The 26222-nt window shown below is 55.0% G+C and overlaps 1 protein-coding gene across 5 annotated transcripts in view; it reads left to right on the top strand.

Moving 5' to 3' along the window:
- Positions 1 to 26222, top strand: part of EPHB2 (EPH receptor B2) — a 180390-nt gene that overhangs the window by 138540 nt on the left and 15628 nt on the right. For 2 of the 5 annotated variants that reach the window (XM_059690876.1, XM_059690878.1), the window contains exons 4-9: positions 1141 to 1296; positions 2410 to 2745; positions 15667 to 15791; positions 22290 to 22452; positions 24380 to 24488; positions 25602 to 25666. In XM_059690876.1, the coding sequence (XP_059546859.1) occupies positions 1141 to 1296; positions 2410 to 2745; positions 15667 to 15791; positions 22290 to 22452; positions 24380 to 24488; positions 25602 to 25666 (954 nt within the window). Of the gene's footprint in view, positions 1 to 1140; positions 1297 to 2409; positions 2746 to 15666; positions 15792 to 22289; positions 22453 to 24379; positions 24489 to 25598; positions 25667 to 26222 lie in introns of all 5 variants that reach the window. The other 3 variants (XM_059690874.1, XM_059690877.1, XM_059690879.1) reach the window with 2 other exon arrangements.

The following is a 26222-nucleotide window of genomic DNA, read 5'->3' as shown; positions in this document are numbered from 1 at the left end:
CTGCATTTCGTCCCAGGGAGGAACCTGCCCCTTTCAAAGCTCTTCCCTGTCCACCTCCTCACGTACACCTGGCACGATCTCCCCCACGCACCACAGCAAAGCGGGGATTATGAACCCCAGTGGGTGGAAGAAGAAACAGGCCAGGAAAGGGGCAGGGCCTAGAGCCCAGGCCTCCTGATTCCCAAGCCAGGGCCAGAAGGAAGGGCACACAGGCCCACACAGGAGTGGTGACCTCTTGTAGGACCTGAGCCCTGAGCTGTCGGGCCTGAACCCAAATCCTGAGCATCCCCCAGAGCAGGGAAGAAGACCAAAGACCCGGTGAGACCCCACATGGCTCAGCGCCCACCAAGTGCAAGCACTGCCCTCCTCAGGCTCTCCCCGGTACTTTGGAGTCTTTTATCTAGTAAAGTGATCAAACACCTATCATAACCGCTACTATTCATCCGGCACCTAGACGGTGCAGAGCCTCATGTCATGTGCTTTACACGCTTACGCCAAATGCCCACAGTGGCCCGCAGAAATGGGCCTTAGAGTCATAATTTTACAGGTAAGGAAACGGAGTCTCAGAGTGGTTAAGCCACTTGTCTAGGGCCACACAGCTAGTACCAGGCCACGCTGGGACTCAGACCCAGGTCTGTCTGCGTCCAAAGCCAGTGGCCTTGCCTGCTCTACCGCATCGCCTCTCTCCATGCTCTGCACTGTGCTAGGGCCTGCCTACCGGAATGTAATCTCAATCATCTGGAACCCAGGACCAGCCATTGGTAAGCGAGACTGGGCCCCGGGCAGTGCCATGGGCCTCTTCAGTCTTCAGACTAAGAAGTCAGGGTTGCTCCTAGGAGCTGTGGCACAGCCAACCCGGGGTAGGTAAGGAAGGCTTGCCGGGGGCCCACCTGAACGCATTGACAGCTTTAGAGACAAGAAAGCAGGTGCCTGGAACCTCCTGGGCACAGCTAGGACCGCCTCATGGGGGCGTGGAGACCCCCACGAACTTCAGGAGATGGTGTTTCTCAGCAGTGACGCTGCGTGGCCCCTTCCACAGGCTCCTGGCCCCTCGTGATGCCGCGTGCCCCCTCCATGAGATGTGGGGTCCTCTCTGAGCCCACTGGTTTACTCGGCGACTCTCTCTGTCTTCTCTCCCAGGTTGCCCATCTGGAACCTTCAAGGCCAACCAAGGGGACGAGGCCTGCACCCACTGCCCCATCAACAGCCGGACCACTTCGGAAGGGGCCACCAACTGTGTCTGCCGCAACGGCTACTACCGAGCAGACCTGGACCCGCTGGACATGCCCTGCACAAGTACGTCGGGGGCCCCTTGAGGGGGACGCCGAGTCCACAGTCTCCTGCAGAAAAGCCCAGAGCGAAGGCCGGGCGGCTGTCCGGCTTCAGCCAACCTTTCCTGAGTGAGGAGGACCTGCAGGGGGGAGGGGAGGGGGAGGGGAAAACTGGTTGGAAAAGGACCATCGGGGGCCGTCCCTGGGGTGGCCAGGCTGCCAACGTGCAGATGCCACAGAGCTGGCATCTGGCTCCTCACCCCCTTCCGTGAAGTCACAGGGAGGATAAAGTCAAGGTCTGGATTTACAAAAGGATGGACAATGGCAGGGTTGGCAGAGAAAGAACTAACACAGGTGGTGTCTGTGGCAGGAAAGGCTGCCCAGAGTGCTAAGCTGGCAGCGGCTGCCCGAGTCGCAGGCCGAGCTTCTCTAAGGAAGGGTGACTCCTAGGGCAGTGTTACAGCCCCTGCATCACACAGGAATGGCACTCAGCTGCGAGTAACAGAGCTGACCCCCGAGGCAGAAACCATAAGGGTTTATTCTCCTACGTCACAGAAGCCCGGGGATAGGCAGTCCCGGGAGAGCATGGTGAATCGTGGGGTTCTCGGACCCTGGCTCTCCTGCTCTGCCGTTCCAAGCCTGTGGTTTCCATCCCTCGGGTCTCTCCGTAGTCCAACATTGCTGCCGAAGCGCCAGCCATCACACACGTTCTGGGCAGCAGAGAGAAGGAAGGGGATAGAGGGATACTTTCCTTTTAAGGAAAGGTCCTAACCAACAACTTCCGCTACAGTCCGTAGCCAGCACTTCACCAGAGAAGGCTGGGAAATACAGTCTCTCGGCTGGACGTCTTGCCACCTGAATAAAATCGGGTTCTGTTATAAGGGAAAAGGGGAAGTAGATGTTGTGTGGGCAAAACCCCAACACAAAAGGACTGTCCCTGGTGACACACACCGAGGAGGCTGGCGTCTAGGGAGAAGGGTGTGCAACAGGATGAGAGTTATATTCTAGAAACATCTCTCTGGTGGGTGAAGAGGGGAAAGTACTTGGAGGAAGCCTTTTGGGAGGCGTGGGCTGGAGCCAGGGCAGAAACGTACCCCCAGAGCCCCCATTGACCGGCACCCCTCCCCCCCCCTCCCAGCCATCCCCTCTGCACCCCAGGCCGTGATCTCCAGCGTCAACGAGACCTCACTCATGCTGGAGTGGACCCCGCCCCGTGACTCCGGAGGCAGGGAGGATCTCGTCTATAACATCATCTGCAAGAGCTGTGGCTCCGGCCGGGGCGCCTGCACCCGCTGTGGGGACAACGTGCAGTACGCGCCCCGCCAGCTGGGCCTGACAGAGCCCCGCATCTACATCAGCGACCTGCTGGCCCACACCCAGTACACCTTCGAGATCCAGGCCGTGAACGGCGTCACCGACCAGAGCCCCTTCTCCCCTCAGTTCGCCTCTGTGAACATCACCACCAACCAAGCAGGTAAGCGCTTCCCAGGCAGGCTCCGGGGGCAGTGCCGGGTGCCACGCTGTGCCAACTGGGTATCCTGCCAGCCTCCATGAAAGACGCCCTCACACCTGCGGTTTCCGCTCTTCAAAGGCTGTGTGTGTGAGCCTGCCACCTGGGAGAGCGTTACCATTGTCGTGGTGTTCATAATAATCACTGTCACTTGTTGAACGTGTATTAGTGAAAGTGAAGCTGCTATGACAAAATGGCCCAGTGCTGGGTGGCTATGGGGACAGTGATGCATTTCTCTCTCACGTAGGAGTCCAGGAGTGAGCAGTCAGGTTCGCAGGGCAAGCCCTGATCCCTGGAGATCCAGGGGCGTGGGCCCCTCCCGGCTTCTTGTCTCACCTGCCTCCGTGGGCAACGCGGAGTCAGCATGTCTGTGCTCCGGCCTGCAGGAGGGGCGGGAGGGAGCAGACCCGGGCAGGGACAGGGCTGTAAGCAAGGGGGGCAGAGGTGCACCATCACTTCTGTGCACCGTCCACTGGAAGGAGCTTGGTCATGTGGGGTCACCGAGCCACGAAGGAGGCATGTTCTCTCCAGCCCAACTTCAGTCTCCGGCACAGCGGAAGGTGGCTTCTAGCAGTTCCCATGGTGCTTTCTTTGAACCTGCAGCCCTTTCCAATCTCACTCCGCCCAAACCCTTCTCCCTACGCCCACCTTTGATAATCCTTCCTGTGACGCCATGCCGCCCTCCATCTTCCACCCGGCCTTCCTTCACAGCAAAAAAGCGTTGCCAAGAGATGCAGTCTCCCCCCCCCAACCCCTACTTCCCCTTTAGTCCATTCCACGTAGGTGCCTGGTCCCATCTCTCCACCAAAACCACTGTCCTCAGGGTCACGGGGACCTCCATGTGGCCACGTCCGGGAGACACTTGCAGCCTCATCCCCCAGCCAAGGGCCACGTGAGACTTTCAAGGACCTTACGGTTCCTGTGGGTTGAAAACTTTGTGGTTGGCACTGTGACTGTGTCCCTCAGTTAGTCACTCAACAGTCCTTGCCAAGCCCCTGCTGTGAGTGTGATCTGAGCCCTGTCCGAGGAGGAACCAGGGGTGGCCAGGCTCCAGGAAAGAAAATGAGTGGGCTCTCCAGCTTCTTGTTCAGGGAATCCAGAGGTAGAGGCGTGGGGAGGCTTGCCACAGGAGGCAGGACTTGACCTGTCGTTTAACCCTTTGTGGTCGTTTGTCTACTCTCAGCCACCACAGCAAGGAACCGTACGAATCTTAACTCTATTCATTCATGTATCAGTTCATAATTTCTCTGAAAGCTCTTAAGTGTCTAAGCGACCTTGTCACGAACCAAAACATTGCCCCGACAAATCGGAGATATCGAAACTCAATATAAACAAACGCAGTCATTCCACACTCGCCATGCAAAACACCATGGCGAGTCAGTCGCCTTTTGAGAGTGAAGAAATCGACAAGCTTCAGAGATACTTCGCAGAATTTCAAATAAAGCTTTACAAATTACGTTTAACTGTAATTAGGCATTCTTGCTTGTTAAGATATTTCAAAATAATACTCCAAAATGGCAAAAAGAAAGTTACCAAAAGAAGTGTACTGCGAATCTGAAAGTAACGATGAAGAGTTTTATTTTGGCACCTTGAATACTGACTCTGACGTAGAAAGTAATAACGTTTGTAGTGATTCTACTAGTAGTGACGTAGTTCCAAAAAAGAATTAATAAATCTTGTTTATCCTTCATAATCTTGCATGTTATGTATCACTGCTCTTTCAATGGAAATTAATTCCGACCAGTATGGGGACCTATGTCCAAATTTAATACAACCGCAAAGGGTTAAAGGCCCGGTAGAAATTTGAAGGGAGCCATCGAAAGAAATGGAATTCAATGGGTGGGGAGGACATGGAAGGAGAGAGGGCAACCAGGTCCACCTGGTTGAGGGGTGCTTTCCAAGCTTGACCTCACTGCAGCCCCTGATCTCCTTGAGTCGGAGGCATCTGTGTCCCCATTTTACAGATGGTGCTCAGAAAAGTAGAGTCACAAAGCAGGAAGATACGAGATAGGAATTAACTAGATCTAACAGACTCCAGTGCTTGGATTAAGTCCAAGGTATATATGTCCAAGGAGCCTTGAGTGTGACTGTGGGTCTGAGTGTGCGTGTGAGGGAGTGTATTCGGAGAAGGTGTGGGTATGTCCTGTTGTTTGGGTGACTGTGTGTGTGTGTGTGATTGCCTGTGACCTTGGCATGCGACTTCTTACTGACACATGCATTCCTGAGCGTGGGTGTGTCTGGATCTGAGGGATGGAGGGGGTGTGTTTGAACATGAGTTTGTATGTCTGACCGTGGTTTGCCTGTCTGTGTGTTTGTGTCTGAGAAGGAGTGGTGTGGTTTTGTTTGTGAATGTTTGTGGTATCGCTGTGGCTGAGCGGGCATGTTTTTGAGCGTGTGCCTGCAGTTCTTGAAGGGCCATGGGTGCATTTAAGTCCTGCTCAGATTGGGGTCCGGGTGGAGCTGACTCGAGGTGGGCAATCTGAGAGAACCTCAAAAGCCAGCAGCTGTTGGCAGAGACACCTAACAGGTTGTGAAGCCTCCCCTGCGAGCTCTCCAGCTTGGCAAAGCCCCGAGGTAGGGAAGCCAGGCTCCCAGTGGGAGTGGAGGGGAGGGAACTCTTTTCAACTGGGAGAAGCTAGAATTCCCCAGAGCCCCTGGATTTCTTCCCCTGGTTGGAGGTGGGGTGGGGAGGGAGGCTTTCCCTGAATCCATTTGGGAGCCCTGAGGGTGGGACTGCCTACTCAAGAAGCCTCAGCATATTAGCAGCAAGGATGGAGTCTGGGCTACTGGAATGGAGCCCCCTTGTCTGGAGCTGGAAGCTCCCAGAGAACAGAGGTGGGGCAGAGTAGAAGTGAGGGGCTCCCAGAGAGGAGGGTGCCCAAGGAGCCCTCAGGATTGAGGGACAGAAGCAATAAGACACTAGCACTGGATTAGGAGCAGGGAACCTGAGTCTGAATCCCAGCTTTGCCATTCATCTGCTGGGTGACCTGAGTGTATTAGTCAGTTCTTGCTGCCATAATGCTGCATAACAAAAACGCCCCACAACTCAGTTATTTACCACAATAATCATTTGTTTTCTCACTCACTAGTCTGTGGGTCAGCTAGGGTTTAGCTAATCTGCACAGGCTGGGCCGGGCAGGACTCCAGAACGTGGGCTGGATTCAGTCTGTTCCATATGTCTCCTCATTCTCGTTGGACCAGCAGCCACCCAAGCTTATTTCTCTCCTGGTGAATGGTGGGAGCACACGTGGCGGGCCAAGCCACGCCACACAAACACATGTCTCTGCCTGCGGTGCAGTCGCCCACAGTAAATGAGTCCTGCCGAGTTACTTGGCAAAGCGTGTGGGTGCATAATCCTGTCACAGAGAGGCAGGGCTAAGGCAACTGGTCCAACCTAAACACTCGTGAAGATCACCCCTCCCTCTGGGCCTCATTTTCCCCACCGAACTGAGAGCTTTTCAGAATGCAGGTTCCGGACTCAGCCCCAGACTTCCGTCCCAGAGCCCCAGGAGTAAGCGAGAATCTGCATTTCTATCAAGCGCCTCAAATGTTTCTGGCTCTCAGACAAACTTGGGAAACTCGGGTCTAAGGGAGTCTAGGCCCCTGTGAGCCCTCCATCCCTGAGGCTTTCTGGATCATAACTCCCCCTCCCCCTCCCCCTCCTCTGCTCTAAGCCCCTTGGCACACCCGACTCTCGTGGATGCCCAGAGCCTAGCCGGGGACTGTGCCGCCACCCCACGCCCTCACCACAGTATCCCCCTTTGCCAGATGAGGAAATGGAAGCCCAGAGAAGCAGAGCCCTTTATGCTAAGTCCCACTCCTAAATGGCCTTCACTAGGATTTAAACCTGGGAGCATGTGACGCTAAGTCTGCATCGGAGAAGCCGGTTCCTGCCCTTATGGCTTTATGTCCTGGCTGGGGAGATGAGACCTGGGCAGCGTCTATACAAGATGGCATGAGTGAGGGCCCACGGAGGGGTCAGGGAGGTGAGGGAGATCATAGGCAGGAGAGACAATTGCTTCCTGGGGAGTGGAAGAAAGGCACCGCATGGAAGGCTTCTGGGAAGAGGAGGCATTTGAGCTTGATTTTGAAGAATGGAGAGGCTTCTCCCACCTCTATGGAGCCATGCAGAGAAGGAGGTGTCCCAGGGGAGGGAAGTACCGGAGGCAGGCTGGAGGAAGAGTTCTCCCGTTTCTCCTAAGCATCAGACTCGTCTGCCACAGGGTCTTTGCAGGGGCTGTTCCCTCTGCCTGGAATGCTTCTCGCCTCCCACCTTCCTTCAGACCTTAATCCATCCTCATTGACCTTCCTGACTTGGTCACATGCCCCAGCACCATGGCCCTCAAGTTCCTGCGGTCGAGTCTTTGCTTTATGTCTTCCATCATTTCCTTCCTGTCTCCCCCCTCACCACCACCCCCACCCCCCTCACACACACACACCATCACCTCTGGGTCTGCTTTTCCTCACTGTGGTCCTCCCGGCACCTAGACAGGGGTGCGCCACAGTGAACGCTCAGTGAGCGTTTGCAGCAGGGCTCCGAGAAGCATGGAGCGAGGTTGGGGTGTGGAGAAGTCTGATAAGGCTGGAAAGCAAGGCTGGGGACTTGATTTCCAGACAGACGCGTTCAGTGGCCGGTTTTCATCACACCCTAAAATTCTGTATATGAATATCTAGCTCACTGCCTTAAAAGGAAAAAGTATTTCTTCCGGGCAAGGGACTGGGCCTGGCATTCACCGGAGCCAGAGCTGTCTTCTGACTTCATGAAGCCGGCGTGCCCTCTGTGGGCCACGCCCCGCCGTTCCAGCAAGCCTTCCTGCCCCCCACGCATGAGTCTTCGCAAGGACCCCCTGAGGGAGGAGGCTGGGCTGGGAGTCCCCACTCGAAGGACAAGGAAACGGGGCTTGGGAGAGGCTAAGCAGGTCACCCAGCTGGGAAGAGGCAGACCCAGGTTTCAGCCTGGCTGTCCAGGGTCTGTGGCCTTTGCCACAAACAAATAAGACCAGAAAGGACGGAAGGAGGACGAGCCTCAGACAACGCTGAGGAGATGGCATTGAAGCTGAGCTCTGACGGAGGAGCCAGAGGCAGCCTTGCAGACCTGGGTGTGTACAGCACGCCAGTCACGTGGGGCTCGTCCTCAGGGCTGCATCCAGTCCTTGGCTGCCCGCCAGGGGCACACGGGACAGGATCTCACCCTCGCCAGCCCCGAGCAGCCGTACCTCTGCCCGGCTCCAGAGCCGGTGGGAAGAGGTGGGAAGAGTCTGGGCTTTGGCATCAGGCCAACCAATCTGGCTTTGGATCAAGCCTGGCTGCTCCCCAGCACGTAGCCGTGGACAGGTTACTCAGCCCGCGTCTTCCTCGTGGGTTTCGCCACCCCTCCTTGCCGGACCGCTGTGAGGCTTCGAGCTCATGTTCTCAAGGTGCCTCAAAGGCTTCTGGGCACAGGCAGGCTCTCTAAAAGCAGAGGTCATTCTCCAGTCCCTCTCATCATCATAATAGCTCATGTCTACCAAGCGCTTACTATGCACCAGACATCACCCCAAGTCCTTAATGATGACTTCACAGCAACGCTAGGAGGCACGTCCTCTCATTATCCTGTCGTTTAGGTAAGGAAAGCAAGGCATGGAGCGTTAAGGGACTTGCCCGTGCTCACTGGGCAGCCAGCGGCAGAACCTAAATAATTATGTCGCTGCGCTCTTAGGCTCAGTATTGGCGGGACCAAGCCCTCTGCAGAAGTCAGGCGGGCTGTGCGGATGGGCCTGGCAGGGTGAATGCAGCCTTTTGGGGCCACGCGTGCTGAACAGTAGGTTGACCGGTCAGGAAGCTCCCTTGTCATCATGTGCCTCTAGGTCAGCGGTTCTCAACCTGTGGGTCGCGACCCCTTTGGCGGTCGAATGACCCTTTCACAGGGGTCGCCTAAGAAGGTGTGTTCATTTCCCATTGCTGCTATAACAAAATGCTGAAAACTTAGCAACTTAGAATGACACCCATTTCTCATCTTGCAGTTCCGTAGGCCGAGTCCAGTCCAGATCTCGTGGAGCTAAAATCAAGGTGTCGGAGGCTGTGTTCCTTTCCGAGGCTCTAAGCAGTGGTTCTCAACCTTCCTAATGCCGCGACCCTTTAATACAGTTCCTCATGTTGTGGTGACCCCCAACCATAAAATTATTTTCGTTGCTACTTCATAACTGTCATTTTGCTATTGTTACGAATCGTTATGTAAATATCTGATATGCAGGATGTATTTTCAGGGGTCGCGACCCACAGGTTGAGAACCGCTGCTAAGGGAGGACCCGTCTCCTGGCTCACTTGGGTGGCAGCAGAATTCGGTGCCGTGTGGTTGTAGGAGGGAGGTCTCCGTTTCTGGGCTGACTGTCACCGGGAGCTGACCTCTCTCCGGTCCTGGCACGTGGCCCCCTGCCCCAGGACCAGCGACAGGGCACCGAGTGACACTCCGGCTCTCCGGTCTCTGACCCTCCGCTGGGAAAGGTCCCCTTGTTTTCAGGACTCAGGTGATTAGATTGGGTCCACCTGGGTCATCAGGACACTCTCCCCATCCCAGGAGCCACAGCCTTAATCACGTCTGCAGAGTCCCCTGTGCCATGTCAGGGAACGTGCCCACAGGTTCCAGGACCAGGACGTGGCCATCTTTGGGGGCCATTATTCTGCCTATCCCGAAAGGGGACACAAGTCAAATGCAAGCCGGTCGGCATTGGCAGGGGCCTTGGAGTTCAGCCAGTGCCAACTCCTCCTTTTAAAGAGGAGAAAACTAACGCCCAGAGAGGTTCCTAAGTGGTGGCCCAGCAGCTCCTTGGCAGAGCCGTCTCCAGGTTCGCCCGGCCAGGTAACCCCACTCCCCATGGCTTTCCCGTGAAAAGACTTTCAACTTGCTCAGGCCCTTTCCACCACCGTGTTCTCCTCTGATCCTCCTGCCCTCCTGGGGGGTGGGCACACAGTGGCTCCGTCTCTAGAACTGGCATGAGCGTGTACTCACTGACTTCGCTCCCTGGGGGCGGAGAGGATCAGAGAGAACCAGGCCAAGAGAGCCCCTGGCGAGGCCCGTGCCTGGGGAAAGGAAGAGAGAGGGAGAGGGCACTTCCCTCCCTGGGCTGAGCCCTCTGAATGCATCGTCCTCTTTGATCCTCCCAGGCATCTGCAGGGAAGGCATTGCCGGCCTCGGGTATCAGTTAAGATTGGGTTTGGCTACACGTAGCAGGAAGAAAAATAACAGATCGCCGCTGCCACAGGCATGCTGTGGAACAACCCACCGTAAAACCCATGGCGTAAAAACAAGAAGCACTTATTTTAGCTCAAAAGTCTCCGGGGGGGCTGGATGGGTCTTGGCGGGGAGCATTCACACGTTTGCATTCTGTCTTCTCAGACTCACTCAGCAGCTCTTTGGGTGTTGCTGGGCTTTGTTGCACGTTTGGGGGTGCCGGCTGTCAGCTGGTTAGGAGTGGCCCTGGCTGAGGCAACTGGACAACAGCTCTGCTCCCGGTCTCAGCCTCCCCCAGGTCAGCCTGGGCATGCTCTTTCTTGGACAATCACAAGGAACCAAGACAGCGTCAGACACGTGCAAAGGGCTCTCCCAAGCCTCTGCTTATATCATGTTTGCTTATATCCCACTGGCCAAGGCGAGTCAATGGCCAAGCCCAGAGTCAGAGAGCGTGGGGACTAATAAGTTACAGGCAAAGGGTGTCGATATAGGAAGGCAGTTAACACAACCTGTGTATCCTAGTGGCTTAGACAGAATGAAGGTTTGTTTGTTTTCTTATCTGTAAAGGATGTCACAAGACAGGAGTTAGGACAGGTCCATGGAGTCATCAGGGATCCAGGCTTCTCAGCACACAGCTTCTTGTCCTTGTGGGCCAAAATGGCTGCAAGAGCCCCAGCTATCACTTCCATGTCCCGGGCAGCATGGAAGGAGGAGAGTGATAAGAGTGGGACTCCTCCCTTTGAGGGAGACCTCCTAGAAGTCCCACCTTTCGCGTATATCACAGGCAAGCATATTGTCATGTGGTCACTTCTAGCTGCCAGAGTTTTGGGGAAAGTAGTCTTTTATTTGGGCACAAGGTACCTAGCTAAGAACCAGGGTTTTGTTAATTTGAGAAAGAAAGAATGGGTATTGGATCCCAATTTATAGCTGAGGAACATGGGCTCAGAGAGAGAAGTAACTTGCCTGTGGTCACACAATCACCTGCCATAGAGAGCTGGGATCTGAACCCTGGATGCCGCCTCTTCTCTCCTGCACCACCATCCAAGAGCCTTTGCTGAACATTCAGCTACTCACACTGCTGTTTTAGAGCCTGAGTGGCCCGGACTGCTACATCGTCTGGCATCCCCTGACCCCTGACTCTGGGCCAGCTTCTTTATATTCAGGTCTTCATTTAACCTCCCAACATCCCTGCCATTGTCTCCATTCTACAGAGGAGAAACTGAGGCACAGAGGGGTGAAGTAGGTTGTTTGGGCTACCTGATCTGAGGCCTAGGCTCTTACCATTTTGCTAATCCAGGTGCTGGGTTCCACCAGGCAGCAACAGGTGGGATCGAGGCAGTTCGGCAGCCCACTGGAAGGTGGGGGATTAGATGTTCCCACAGCACCACGCCCGCGGCCTGGCCTCTGCCTGCTCATAGCCCACTTGTAGACAAGGCTGGGTAGTCAGGGGGAGGAAAAACCAACCTGGTCCCAACCTGGTCCTGATCCCAGCCCTGAGCGAGGCACTTGATCTGACTCACTTTCCTCATCTGTAAAGTGAGGTGTTTAACTCCTACTCCATCTGCTTGTGTGGCAGCCGGTAGGTGCTGCTAAATCTATGCTGAGCCAAGAGAAGAATGAACAGTCAGATGGACAGACAATCGCCACCCTTTTCTCAGGTTCAAGGAAAAATATATAGCATCTCCTGGACCCACTTTTTGTTTTTTGGTTTTTTTTGTCTAAAGTATGTTCCACAGCCCAGCCAACGTGGCTCAGTGGTTGAGTGTTGATCTATGAACCAGGAGGTCACGGTTCAATTCCTGGTCAAGAGCACATGTGGGCTCGATCCCCGGTGTGGGGTGTGCAGGATTCTCTCTCATCATTGATGTTTCTATCTTCTCTCCCTCTCCCTTCCTCTCTGAAATCAATAAAAACATATATATGTATATACATATATATGTACATATATGTATATACTAGAGGCCTGGTGCACAAAATCCATGCACTGGGGAGGGGGGGGCAGGCATCCCTCAGCCTGACCTGTGCTCTCTCGCAATCCGGGAGCCCTCGAGGGGATGTCCAACTGACAGCCAGCAGTCGGACATTCTTAGCACTGCCACAGAGGCGGGAGAGGCTCCCACCACTGCTGCTGCACTTGCCAGCTGTGAGCCTGGCTTCTGGCTGAGTGGCGCTCCCACTATGGGAGCGCACTGACCACCAGGGGGCAGCTCCTGCATTGAGCATCTGCCCCCTGGTGGTCAGTGCGCGTCATAGCGACCGGTTATTCCGCCATTCGGTCAATTTACAATTAGCCTTTTATTATATAGGAGATAGATAGATATAGATATAGATATAGATATAGATAGATATAGCTATATTCCACAGATCACTGCTTCCAAAAGACATTAATAACTGTTATGTGAAAAAGCGGTTCTGAAGCCAAATGAGACATAGACTGCCAGGCTAAACCAGGTTAACTAGTTTCTCCCCAGCAGGACTTCTCGGAGCCTGGAATAAAGGAGTGTGCCGTGTGAGTCTCACAGGCCGAGGTCTAGAACTCTGTGTATCTCAAACCTTCTCGGCCGTGGAACACCTTTTCTTCATAGAAAAGCGCCACCCTGGCACCAGTTGTCAGCTTTTCCTTTGTTCTGTCCCATACTACCTAAGCGCTCCGGTCCCATCGGAAAGAAACACAGGCCCAATCTCCGGGAGAGTTTTGTTCTGTTGTGTGAATTATGACCAGGTCACCCAGAATTCGTTGGATCTTTGGGAGTTAACTGCATTGCTACAGGTTTAAGAGACAAACACTCAAAACAGCCATCCTATTATCAACCAGAAATGCTCGGGGTCCTGTCTCGGGTGAGGTATTCCTGCTTCGGACCCTGGTGAACACAAGCACAGCAATAAACAATTGATGTGGTATTGCAAGCTGGCTGGTCGGCAAGAAGCCCCATGTCATGACAGCGTGTCAAATCGCAGGGGGCACCAGGGTCTGAGGGAGAGAGAATTGTCGGTGACTGTCAGACAAGCCACATTGTCTCCCCCTGGAGCCCTAGCTCCGGCCCCAGGGTCCGTGGACTCAGTCAGGTTCCTCAAGGGGCTAGAAAAGGTGAGAGCCGGCTTTTCCTTCCTTCCTTCCTCCAGCAAATATCAACCAAGCACCTACTCTGAGCCACACACTGTTCCAGGCACTAGGCATAAAGGATTGAATAAAAGAGACAAGGTCCCTGCCCTCAGATCACGTTAGCTCTGTACAGGAAAGAGTGTGTGAGATGGTGAGTGACCGGGGCAGTCAGGTGGAGGGGAAGTCAGGGAGGGCCTCTCTGAGGAGGCAGCAGTTTAGCTGAGACCGGAATGAAGAGGAGGAGCCGGTCATGGAAGATGTGGGGGAAGAGGCGACCAGGCAAGAACATGAGGCCAAGACCCTGAAAAAGGAATGACCTTGGTCTGACTGGGAACAGAAAGGCAGCCGGTGTGGCTGGCGCCTGGGAGCGAGGTGGTGAGTGGCAGGAGGTGGCAGGCGCCAGGCAGGTGGGCCTTGCAGGGCCTGTGGCGCACCTGTGTTCCATTCCAGGTGCAGTGGAAGCCACTGTCAACAGGAGTGGAGATGTCAGAGAGGCAGCGGGATCCGAGAGCCGGCTGGCATCTCGGGCTGCCCAATGCCCAGCGACTCCCCATGGGGCCCTCTGACTGGTGAAGAGTGAAGGCCGAGTGTAGAGCTCTCCTTCATTCCTCAGAGCTCAGGGCTATGGAGGCAACGCTGAGCAGGCAGGTCATAGGCCCCCAGAGTTCCTTCCTATCAAAGGGTCCTCGTCCCAGAACGCCCTCGGAGACCACCTCGGTCAACCCCTTCACGCCCTGCGGGGGACACAGAGGCACACACAGAAGCCCGCTCCCCCAGGTCTCAGCTAATGAAGGGACAGATCCTCCCCCAGGGCTCGCCGGAGGCAGCAGGGCCCCTGACCACCTGCTCCAGCCACGCAGGCCCCGCCTGGCTGGCCTCCCCGCTTCCCCTCTCGGCCACAGGCCTCTTTTGTGCTTGCTCCCTGGGGCTCCATCTCCTTGCAGGGGTCACAGGACATCGCTGACCCCATCGCCCTGCCAGCGTGCCCGGCTGGTAATTGAAAATACCAGAATTCCCTGAAGACCAGCTTACAGGGAAACCTGACACCCCAGGGTGGGCAGCGGGCGGCAGGAGGGATGAGAGCACATCCAGCTGTTCCCTGTTCTCCGCTGTTAATCCCCCCGGATTCCGGCAGAAAGGCCAGCCCTGCTTGGCCCCCCTTGGCCTGCCTTGATCATCTTCCCAGCAATGCCGCCTCCTTGCCACACCCAGGGATACGGGGCTTACAGGATCAGAGCCGGGTTAGCTGCCTGTAACCCAAATCTGCCAGCTAAGCCTACCAGGCCCAGACCCCCACGGCCGTGTGAGACCTGCCTCCACCAACAGCTGAGCTCCCGGAGCCGGGGCGGGCCGGGTGGGTGGTAGCGAGGTGAGTCAACAGAAGCCGAGTAAAGTGCGCTTCGCAGCAACAGCGTGGGATCTGGACCAGGGTGTTGTGAGGGTCACTGCTTTCCAGACCTCCCTGGTCAGCCTGCGTCAGCCACGGCCACTGGAGGGGAAAGGCTCTGTGGGACCCAGGTGGGCCTGGATGCAAAGATCAGCTCCACTACCTGCTAATTGGGTGATTTGGGACAAGTTACTTCATACCTCAGTGCCTCCATTGTCTCATCCATAAAATGGGTATACTCATTAATGATAACAGCCTCATGGGGTTGATATAGCAGTTAAGTGAGTTAACTGACATAAAGCATTTGGAAAAGTGCCAGGAGTGAACAAGGAAGTGTTAGGTGTTAGCTGTGGGGGCCTTTTTTCTTCTCTGGTCATCATTGGACATACAGGGTTGTCAAAATGACAAGCGTGATGGCAGCTTGTGTTTTAGTGGAGGAGCGGGTTCCCGTCCCCACTGCAGTCCTCCGTGGCTCCCCAGTGCCTCAGGGTAGGACAAGCCCCCAAGCCTGGAGGTCTGGCCCCCAGCTGCTCAGCAGCCTCGGCCTGCGCCTCTTGGAACTACTTGTACCTCTGCTTCGAGACTACCTGGGCCCTAAGGCCCCAGGAACAGGTTAGGCTGGGCAGTGAGAGGGGCAATCGTGGGCAGAAGCCAGGCTGTGAGAAGCAGCGTGGTGGGTAGACAAGATACTAGATCAGCTGGTCTGGGCTCTGGCCCTGGCCCCACCCCTGCCTGCTAGGTGACCTGGGACAGGTTACCTCCCTTCCCAGTGGTCAGCAACACCTGCGCTGCTTAGAACTGCAGGTTCTCAGGCCCTGCCCTGACCTGTGGCATCAGAATCTGGGCGGTGGTGCCCAGCAATGTGAGTTTCCACAAATCTGATGCCCCTCAAGTTTGAAAAGTGCAGTCATTTTATAGGGACACATTCTGCCACTTTTCGTCACTGCTAGGAGGTGAATCACAGGGAGGGAGGCGAAGGGAGGCGCAGTGTCCCTCCTTGGGGCTGGATGACCTTGGCCGAGTGGGGGCACCTGAGACCCTGCATGAGTCCCTCTGCTCCCTGCCGGCTCCCCAGGGTGTGGCCTCGGCGAGACGCTTCCCCTCTTCTGAGCACCTCCGAGGTTGGGCCAGACGCTGCACCCTCTCATGCCCACCCCAACCCCTGACCTCTGACCTCTCTTCCAGCTCCGTCGGCTGTGTCCATCATGCACCAGGTGAGCCGCACCGTGGACAGCATCACCCTGTCGTGGTCCCAGCCTGACCAGCCCAACGGCGTCATCCTGGACTATGAGCTGCAGTACTACGAGAAGGTACCTAGGCTCCTGGCGCGCTCCCCACCCCCACCTCCCTGATGTCCCCCCCCCCCCCACTCAGGCTGGGCCTGGGGTCCCACTGTCCTGCAAGACAAGATACCACCTTGAAGCAGAAAGAGCACTGGCCTCAGGCTCGAATGGTGGCTTCGCCCCTGCCTGGCTGTGAGACCTCAGGGGGGTGCCTTGACCTCTCTGAGTCTTACTTTTCTGGTCTGGGGACCTGGCCGGCAACCTCAGTCACATGCGGTGGTCACAGGCCTTTCCCCACCAAGATCCCTTCTTCGTGACTTCAGCTGTCCTGAAGCTCTGAAGAGCTGGGTTTCCCAAAAGCTGCATTTATTAAGCAAGGATGGGTCACGCTCCGAAGCCGAGACACTGCTGGAGAGCGTCCGCCCAGAGTGGAGCTTTCTCCTGTGCTGCTGGGCTTCCAGCTAAAACACTGCTTTTCATTCACTTGCCTGCCCTTCGTCTGGGGGGAGCGTGCTTTCCCTTTGAGCTTTTAACTCAGACCCTTGTCACTCCCTTCGGGGACCTCTAGGAGCCAGGGGCCCGGGGCTGGAGGCCACTGTGCAGTAGAAGGAGCACTGGACTGGGAGTGAGAAGACGTGGGTTCAAATCCCAGCTCCACCAGCAGCCAGTGTGTGAACATGAGCAGCCACCGTTCTCTCTCTGAGCCTGTTTCCTCCGGGGTCAAGGGCGAATGAGACCACCTCCTTCACCTGGGGGCTGTGCGGATATAGTGCCCAGCAGGTGCCTGGCCCTCAGCAGAGTGGAGTGTGCTTTCCCTGCCTCCCTCCCCTGCCCTGCCTGCCGCCGGTGGGCCAGGGCTGCGCGGTGTAAGGCCGGGGAGCTGAGCACGTGTGCGTGTGAGGCCTGCCCAGGCGGCTGAGCATCAGAGGCCGAGGGAACGCTGTGTGGCTGGTGACTTTTCTTACCGGCTCGCGGAGGCACAGGCAGCCTCAGAGGTTGCAGGGGCCCCCGGAAAAGGTTCCACTGGACTCCCTTTCGGACCAAGGCGTGACTGACTATGGGACGTGCTTTCGTCGAGGCCAAGCCCACTGGAAACGGAAATGATGGAAAGGCTCTCCCTAAGGGCTGAGAGGAAATGAGGTGGAGACAGTTCCAGCCAGCCCTGCGGAGGCCCAACCTTCTCACTCTGTCAGCTGCTGGGTCCCCCAAACCCTGGTGGGTCCCAGGGGTTCACCACCCGGCTGGTTTCTGATTGTTTCCTTGCCCATCCCTCCTCTTGGCAATGCGTTCCTAGAGGCCAGGGACCACATCTGTCCCCTTCACCGCACGCTCCCCAGCAGCCTGGGCCTAGCTGGCACCAAGGACACTTGATAAGTGGCGGCTGGATGAAGAAGTGATGAATCCCTTCCCGTGGCCTGTTCTTCAAGGGTGGAGGCCTGGCCTCTTCTCCGCTGTGCCCCAGGGGATGATGGGAGGGACGCAGCTCCACCCCTTGGGGGGGCCTGCTGGAGCCGGGCCTCCCAGGCAGTGGGACCAGCTGCTGCCGGGCTCAGGAAGCCTGGGCCCTGCAGGAGCAATCATGTCCACTTCCTCTGGTGGGGACAGCTTAGCAACTCGGAATTCAAAAAGGAAAAAAACTAATTAAGAAGCTTGATGATTAAATGAAACAGAAAGTGTTTGTCCCCACAGACGGGATCGGAAATGAGGAATCCCGGCACAGGTCCTGCCCACGACCCATTTCCTACCCACGCAGGAGGGGCTGGGGAGGCAGTGGAGGTGTGAACCAGGAGGCAGCTCTGCCCTACTTTCTGCTGCTGCCTGGGCATCCCCAGGCCCGTGCCAGAGGTGGTCGGGCCAGCAGGCTTTGCAGCAGCCACCGCTATCACCTGCTCACGTTTCATGAGGGCTCACTGTGTGCTAAGCGCAGCATATCCGTTGTCCCATTCCTTCTCGCAGCGTTGCTATCCACCCTGTTGGGCAGGAGGGGAAACTGAGGCACGGAGAAATTGTGTAACGTGTCCAAGAGCACCCAGCTGCTAAGTGGCGGAGCAGGGGTGTGGACCTGTGCTCTCACTCTTCACCTGGCTCTGCTGTCTCCCAGTTTCTCCCAGGGATGCTTCTGGGATAACCTTTAAGAGGTGGACAGAACCGGGCTCTGATGAAGGATTTTCAGCATAAATGGCGGGAGACGAACAGCCTGAGGTGTGGCCGTGATAAGACGTGGCCCTGCTTCCATCAGCCCCTCTTCCCAGGGCCTGGGGTACAGAGGGAGGCAGCTTGGCCTCTGCCAGTGGGGAGATGGGACACTCGTTCATCCAACACTCACTGTCACCAATTTCGGACTGGGTGCTGGGAACACCAAGAGTAACTAGACATGCCTGGGGGCCTTCCCTTTACAGTCCAGAGAAAAAGACAGGTTTGGGTACAAGCAGCCATTACACAAGATGAGATACAAACCACAGAAGGGCCCGCAAAGGTTCCCGGGGGTCACTAAGGAGGACCCCATAATCCTGGTATATGTGAGAGGAAGTCTTCATTCAGATGACATTTGAGCTGAACCTTGAAAGATGCCAGGACGAGTGACGAGAGCAGGCTCATTCCAGGAGGCAAGAACAGTATGTGCAAAGACCCTGGGGCAGGAAGGTGCTGGCTGCACTCAGAGAATAGAGCAGGTGAGTGTGGCAGGAGTAGCATGAACAAAGGAGAGGTGTGTAGGGGTGGTGTTTGGAGAGGGAGGCAGGGCAGACTGTGGTGGTCCTGCCAGGCTTTCGGAGCCTGGATTCAATGTAAAGTACAATGGGAAGCCTTCAGGAGGTTTTGGAGTGACGTGATCTGGCTCATTACTCTAAAAGGTTCCTGTAGCTTGCTATGTGGAGAATACAGGTAGACTCTGTACAGGGATCTCATGGGACAGCAAGTGAGAAATGACGGTGGCATGGAGTTGGCGAGTTGGCAGCAGAGATGGTGAGAAACTGCCAGATTCAGACAATATTTTGAAACTCAGGGGACTAGGGAAGGGTGACAGTCAACTCCCAGTAGATGGTGGTGCCTTTTCCTGGGGCAGATGTGGGTTTGGGATTTGCAGATGCAGGTGTGGAGTTTGCCGGCAGTGGGGAGGTGTAGCCCAGAACAGACAGGCGTGTGCAGAGGAAGAACAGAGTGGAAGGACAGATTGAGGAAAATGGCAAGATTTAAGGACGGAAAGAAAATGCAGTTGGTGAAAGTGTCGGAGACACCTTCTTCCTCTCCACGGGGAGGGACAGCCAGGCTGCAAGTAGTGAGATGTATTTCTAACAGGTCCACAGCCTGCTCTTTCCTAATACGTCAGACTCCTCCTGGTGTCTGCAATGGATTTCTTTAATGAATGCTAGATCTTCCCAGGTAGGGAAGTTAGGTACCGAGCCCTGCGGCCCCCACCCCTATCTCCTTTCCTACTTTTCCTTTCCTTCTTTAGAAAGGGCTCCTTTGGAGCAGGCTCTTCATTTGGCCTCTCCCCAACTTCACTGGGATTTCCCATGCTGCCCGGAGCCCGGAGCCCGGAGCCCAGAGCTGACAACCACTTTGCTGGAAGTCCTCTAGAGGCCGCTGACGAATAGTGTCAGTCAGACGAGGGCTGGCCTTGTCCATCGGTTCCAGCATCCCAGGGGAGGTGGCCTCCATTGGCAGCTGCCCCAAAGCACATGGGTTCATGCTCCCTTGGGCTCCTCGAAAGCTCAAGGAGAAGAGTCATTTGTGAGGCCGGCTATGGCGGATGGGCCTTTGTAGGCCACATCGATTCCTATATCAATTCAACAGAAATTTCTACTGGGCAGAAGTGAAGGGAAAGAACATTCCAGGCAGAGGGAGCAAAGATTGAGGGCGGCGTGGGGCGGGGGGGGGGGGGGGGGGTGTATGTGTGAATGAAAGTCCAGATTGTATTCCAGGTGTTGCCTAGTGTATGTGGAGCAGTATCTACAGGGGGAGGTTTGCTCATTCATTCACTTGCACATTCATTCATCCACCTAATGAACGTTGGTGATGATAACAACAATGGTGATAGATGACACTTAAGTCCTTATGTGTGTTAGAGACTCTCTGAAAATCTGTACCCATTATTTCCTATTGCATCTCAACAACCACTGTGTGTGGCATATAGTGGTATTATCCCATTTTAAAGATGAGAAAACTGAGGCTCATAGGACTTAAGCAATGCACCCTCTGCCTCATTGGCCCTTAGTCTCTGGATAAGGACTCAAACAAAGGACTAGTGGATTTCATACTAAATTTATTCCCCTAACCCAAATAATCCTTATTTAGATAAGGGTACTCGGGGTTGGAGAGAAGGAGAGGGAAGGAAATTGATGGCTCTAGATCAGCAACTTTGTGCCAGGGTTCTAACTGATCAGACCTTATCTTCACAACAACCCTGAGCGGTTGGAATGTATTGTTCCATTTTCTGGAGTGGAAAACAGGGCTCAGGGAAATGGTCTTTCCCAAGGTCACAATGCAAGCAAGTGGAAGAACTCGCATTGGAAATGACTTCCAATCCCCTGCGGGGTCCTGTGCCCCACGTTAGAGAAGGGATCCACTCAGGTTGTTCTCCATTCTCCCGAGGCACCGAGACCAGTTACCTCCCATCTCCCTCATATGACCAGGAACATAAAACCTCCAGCCTACGTGGGCACCCATCCAGTCTGCACAACCGATCCCTTGGCTTGGGCTAGCCCGAGCAGATCCCATGTTAGACGGCGGCACCTAGTGGCCAGGCCTGGTAGTGCATCCTGGGTTCATTGTGAATAGTCTATATATTCATTCGTTGCTGCGGTTAGTGAGCACCTACCATGTGTGGAGCCTGGGCATTCCCAGAGATGAATGAGATAAGATCCCTGCCCTCAGAGTACCACACTCTCCTTAGAGAAGACACGTGTATCAATAAAAATATATTTTTTAAATATTTTAAAAAGAAAGACATGTATATCAGAACAATGGGTGGGAGACAATGGACCTGCGCCATCTGGCTGGGGTATCTGGGAAGTCTCCTCAGCAGAGGCAGTCTGGGTGCTGGGTCTTGAATAAGGAGAAGGGAACTGCAGGCAGATGAGGAAAGGGTATTTCAGATGGGGCAGCAGGCCTTGCAAAGGCTCACGGAGAGAGGGCTGCCAAATAAAATATCGGACATCAGAGTTACATTTGCATTTTTAAAAATAGTAACATTGTAGTTACAGTTGTTATCTGTAATAACATTGCTCGCACTCATTTAATTGTTTCAGGAGAGTGTTCAGGGGCTCTGTGCCTCCCTGACATGTGCATGATTGGCATGTGCGTGGTTTTCTGCATAAGGGGTCATAGCTTTTCATCAGCTTCTCAAAAGGGTTCCAGATCCTCAAAGGGTTAAGTTCTCCACCCTGTTTGCTTTTCTGAACTGGGCTTTCCAGGACCAGAGCCTGTGCTTTCACCTCTGTGGGTGCCCAGTGCCCAGCCCGGTGCCTAATGCAAAGAGGGTATTTGGAGAAGGTTATCTGGGCAGCTGACAGGTGCCTGAATGAGCATCAACTAGGCAGGTAAACATTTGCATCCAATTCAAACACATCTCCACCCCTATTGCAGCAGCTGGCTCTTTGTCCTGTCCAGGCTCCTCCGGTCACCCTGGGCAGTACTTAGGAGGTGAGAATTGGCGTTCTGCATCTCTCAAAGGTGCCCAAAGACATGAACATTAGAGGTGGCTCCTGCATGGTTTTGAATCCCAAAGCAGCCATCAACTGATGCATGTGACCTTGAGCATAATTTTCCCTTTCTGGGTCTTAATTCTTGTCCGACTCAAGTGTGATAAGGCTGAACAGGGGTCCTTCCACTTAATCCATCAAGGCATGAGGCAGAGAGAGGGACGCAGAAGTGAACAGTGTGGGCCTTCTCCCTGCTGTCCACAAGAATTCACAGTCTAGGCCCCAGGATCTGCACACAGTGACCACTCAGTATATGTGTACTAGTCAGCTGTTGTTGAGATGGTGCTGCAGAACAAACAATCCCAAATCCAGTGACCTACCACAAGTAGCTATTTTTCTTACTCATAGGTTTGTTTCTGTCAGTCAGCTGAGGTGGCTCTGTTTCACTCTAGAAGCTGGGTGAAGATCTTTTCCCCCTTTCTCTCTTTCTGGAACTAGTTGTTACCCAGACTAAGCCCCCCTCATGGCAGATTGCAGAATCACAAGAGGCCAAGCCAAATCAACAAGTATATGTATAGCCCGTGCTTGCATCATGTCCTCTAGAATATTCCAGTGGCCAAAGCAGGTCATCTAGACAAACTCAGCATCCATGAGGAGGAGAAATACACTCTGCCTTCTCTTGGGTTGCAAAATCACTTGCAAAGGCTGCAGGTGTGTGATTCTGTTACTGGGAGGGAGTGAAGAATTGAGAACCACGGATGTTTACCTGGTGGCCAGAACTCTTCTCCCCCCGCCCCACCCCACCAGTGGCAGGAGTGGTCAGTGGGCTGTGGGCCCACTGTGCGCAACAACCTCGCTAACTGTCGTCTCTGTTCCTCGGCAGGAGCTCAGTGAGTACAACGCCACGGCCACAAAGAGCCCCACCAACACAGTCACTGTGCAGGGCCTCAAAGCCGGCGCCATCTATGTCTTCCAGGTGCGGGCACGCACCGTGGCGGGCTATGGGCGCTACAGTGGCAAGATGTACTTCCAGACCATGACAGAAGGTAAGAGGTGCCAGAGGGCAGGAGAGGGGGGCACTGACTCCACAAACAGAACAAACCCAAGAGCCACCTTCCCGCACACTGCCTTTGTGCCCGCCCATTAGAAACGGCACCCCCCTGCTCCTTGATGTCAATCAGCCCCCCTCCCCTCCTGGCTGGGAGCCTCTGTGCACTGTACAGACTGCACAGCCCTAGATAAAGGCACTGTCCTGTGGCCGGGAAAGGCTTGTGATATCCGTTACCATCACGCCAGCCGGGCCACTTCCTTTCCCACGACTCCTGGGAGCTCAGCCCCGACGTGCAGTCACTCTGAGCAAATCACACCCATTCTGTGGTCCAGATTTTCCGCATCTATAAAATGAAAGCAATCATATTCAATCTGAAAAGGCAAAACTACTTCGTCCCTGCACTGGTTCAGCAGGGAGACGCGCTGGGATGGATTAGTAATATCTACCCCGGGCCAGAGAAAGGGAGGTTGCAGCCCGTGTGTTTTGTGGCTCCCAGTCTGGGACCACGTGGTCTCTACGTACCCTTCCTGCTCTAATGATCCTTGAAGGGCGGCATCGTTAAAGAGTGTGGACTCTGATGCCTGACAGATGGAAATGACAATGGAGATTCAGCCCTCGGTGTGTGGCCCGAAGCAACGTACCTTACCCCTCTGAGCCTCAGTTTTTCTCTTCTGTAAAGGGGAATGATAACAACTATCTCATTAGCATCGTAGTATAAGGATGGGGACAGATGTACAGGCCCTAGCACAGGGTTGGTGCCAGGCCTCACAGTTAGCGCTCACCAAATAGGACGTGAGGTTATAGTTGTCGTTCCTGTGAGCCTGGGGGCCCTTGCACCAACCCGCCAAGCTCGGGGCCAGCTTTATTGGTGACGAGGCTCCAGCATTTTCCCTCACAGCGCCCCCATCTCTTCCAGCATTAGTTCCTCTCCCCGGTCCCCCTTCCTCACAGCCAGCGTTTTCACCTTTCTCAGCCCTCGTGAATGCTGGGTGAGCGTCACTGACATGGATACTGGAGGACTGTCCCAGATCCTTTCTTTATTATTCCACAAATGTGTGCTGGCGCTAAGACCCGGGACTGACCTTGTCCCTGACTTTGACAAGCCCGTCTGGTCATGAAAGCAAATGGGAAAAATAATAGAATTTAAAACGATGATGATGTTGGTGACATTGAGAACGTACTGAGTGGTTTGCAAGAGCGAGGCCAATGCTGAGAGCATTTTACGCATTATCTCAGTTAAGCCCACAGCCTTGGGTCAAACAGATCTGGGTTCAAGTGTTGGCTTTGGCCACTTTCTGTGTGACCTCACTAAGCCTCAGTTTTCTCATCTGTAAAATGGATCAACATAGCCAGTGCATCACTGGGCTGTTCCGAGAATCAAACAAGATACATCGCATTCTTAGCACAGTGACCAACCCTTAAAACACTCAGTAACATTAACAGTTGATATTTACTGAGTGTTTACTATGTGCTTTCCACAACAGTCCTGTGAAGTGGGAAGTATGATTCTCCCCACTTTACAGAGGAGGAAACTGAGCCACAGAGAGGTAACTTGCTTTATGAGAGTTCACACAGATAGTAAGTGGCACCACTGGGACTCAAACCCAGGGAGTCTGGCCTCAGAGTCTGTGCTTACCACTGTCTCTCCTTATGTGGCAGCTTATTGTTGTTGATTTTCATAGCAACACTGAGATGTGGATATTATGCCCATGTTATTGTTGAGAAATTGAGAGTCAGAGCAGTTCATGGACGTGCCCAAGGTAACTTGTGAGCCAGTGACAGCCAGTTCTCCACCTGAGCATGTGACAGGGACTCCGTGAGGAGCAGCAACAGAGCCTGGGATCCCGGGAGACACCGCAGGGCGCTGGGCTGTTGGGGCTCCCGGCGCCAGGCTGAGAACACTGCGTGCGCTTTCTCCCCAGCCGAGTACCAGACCAGCATCCAGGAGAAGCTGCCACTCATCGTGGGCTCCTCGGCGGCTGCCCTGGTCTTCCTCATCGCCGTGGTTGTCATCGCCATCGTGTGTAACAGGTGGGTGGGCATCCCCTGGCCCCTCCAGGCCTGGCATGTGTCCATTCGGCCATTCCTGAACAGTGTTTGTGAACGGAGGAGGCATTTCCATCAGTACCAGGGACCGAGAGAGGCTCGGGTCGGCCTGGGTACCCCCAAGTGGCCTCTCGCACCTCCTCCTAAACAGCCACCATCAGCAGCCCAGCCCATTGCCCTTGACAAGCCCACTGTTCAGGGTGGCACACTGAGACAGCGATACTTCAGCATGAGGAGCCTCTCAGAGCAGGGGCAGGAGGACCGCAGGGTGCTGGGAGCTAAGGGGTGGTGGAGGGAATACAGATCGCCCTGCCCTTGCACTAGTTGAGGCCCCTTCATGATTAGGGCCGTAAGCAGAGTCAGATGGGAGGTTGTGGAGCTCAGGGAAGGCCTCCTGGCTGGGGTGGCTGGGAAGAGGGAGAGGACACGGGCAGGAGGAGGTGCGGGAAGAGCACCCCCACTGGCTGGGATGGCATGTGCAGGAAGGGGGCGTGGTTCCCTGACTTCTGGGGAAAGGCGAAGAGAAACTCTTCTTCCTTAAAGAGTTCCCCACTTTATTTTTTTGTATATATTTTTAATGATTTCAGAGAGGAAGGGAAAGGGAGAAAGAGACAGAAATGTCAGTGATGAGAGAGAATCATTGATTGGCTGCCTCCTGCATGCCCCACACTGGGGATCAAGCCCACAAGCTGGGCACCTGCCCTGATCAGGAATCAAACCGTGTCCTCCTGGTTCATAGGTTGAAGCTCAACCACTGAGCCACACCGGCTGGGCAAGAGTTCCCCACTTTAGAGGACACGGGGTCATAAGGTCAGATGGACAGAAGCCCCCAGGGTTTCTGGGGCCAGAGGCCAGGGGCCATGACCAGAGGCGATGACTTTGCTCTTTGAAAGGGGCTTGGCCGGAGAGGGCGCGGGGGAAACAGCATGCCTGGACTTAAAGTGGGAGAGCGGGAAGGGTAGGCGAGGGGCAGGCAGGGAGGCCTCTGACAGGGATGTGCTTCCAAAGGCCTGCCCACCCTCTCCCTATCACCTACTGTGGCTCCCAGCTCCCCGGGCGCCTCCAGGTGGCTCCAGCCCTTTGCTCTTGTTCCAGAAGACGGGGGTTTGAGCGTGCTGACTCGGAGTACACGGACAAGCTGCAGCACTACACCAGTGGCCACAGTATGTATGCCCCAGCGGGGCTGGCACCCTTGGGCCCTGCACTGTCAGTTCCCCGGCAACTTCCCCAGCCTTCTTTCTGCTGCAGTCAGACTGAGTGACAAGCTGTCCCCTGAACGTGCCGTGCTCACTGTCACCTCGGCCTCTGCACATGCTGTTCCCTCTGCCTGATCACTCTCCTGTCCTCTTTCCCTGAGCATCTCTTACTCTCCCTCAGGCCTCATACAGACCCCTCTGAGAAGCCTTCCCTCACCCCACCCCAGCCGGGTTTAGGGCTGTGGTCCGTGTTTGCACAGCACCCCTTACCTGGCTGCACTGGGATGGCCGCTCCCTTCTCTCTCCAACATTATCACGGGCGCGCATGGAGACCTGGAACCGTGTCTGACCCTCACCGCTGCCTCCCCGGCCCCAGCACGCTTCCCACACATAGTAGTCACTACTCACGTATTTATAGAATAAACACATGAGCTGAGTGAGGTGGTGAGGACCCTAGGCTCCGGCCTGGGAGACCAGAGAGAAGGGAGGAGGGAGGCCTCGTGTCATTCCTTCCAGGTGACTC

Source organism: Myotis daubentonii, chromosome 3, assembly GCF_963259705.1.
Source record: "Myotis daubentonii chromosome 3, mMyoDau2.1, whole genome shotgun sequence".
Lineage (NCBI taxonomy): Eukaryota > Metazoa > Chordata > Mammalia > Chiroptera > Vespertilionidae > Myotis > Myotis daubentonii.
The sequence above is the reverse complement of the archived record's forward strand: the minus strand, read 5'-3'. Positions and strand labels throughout refer to the sequence as shown.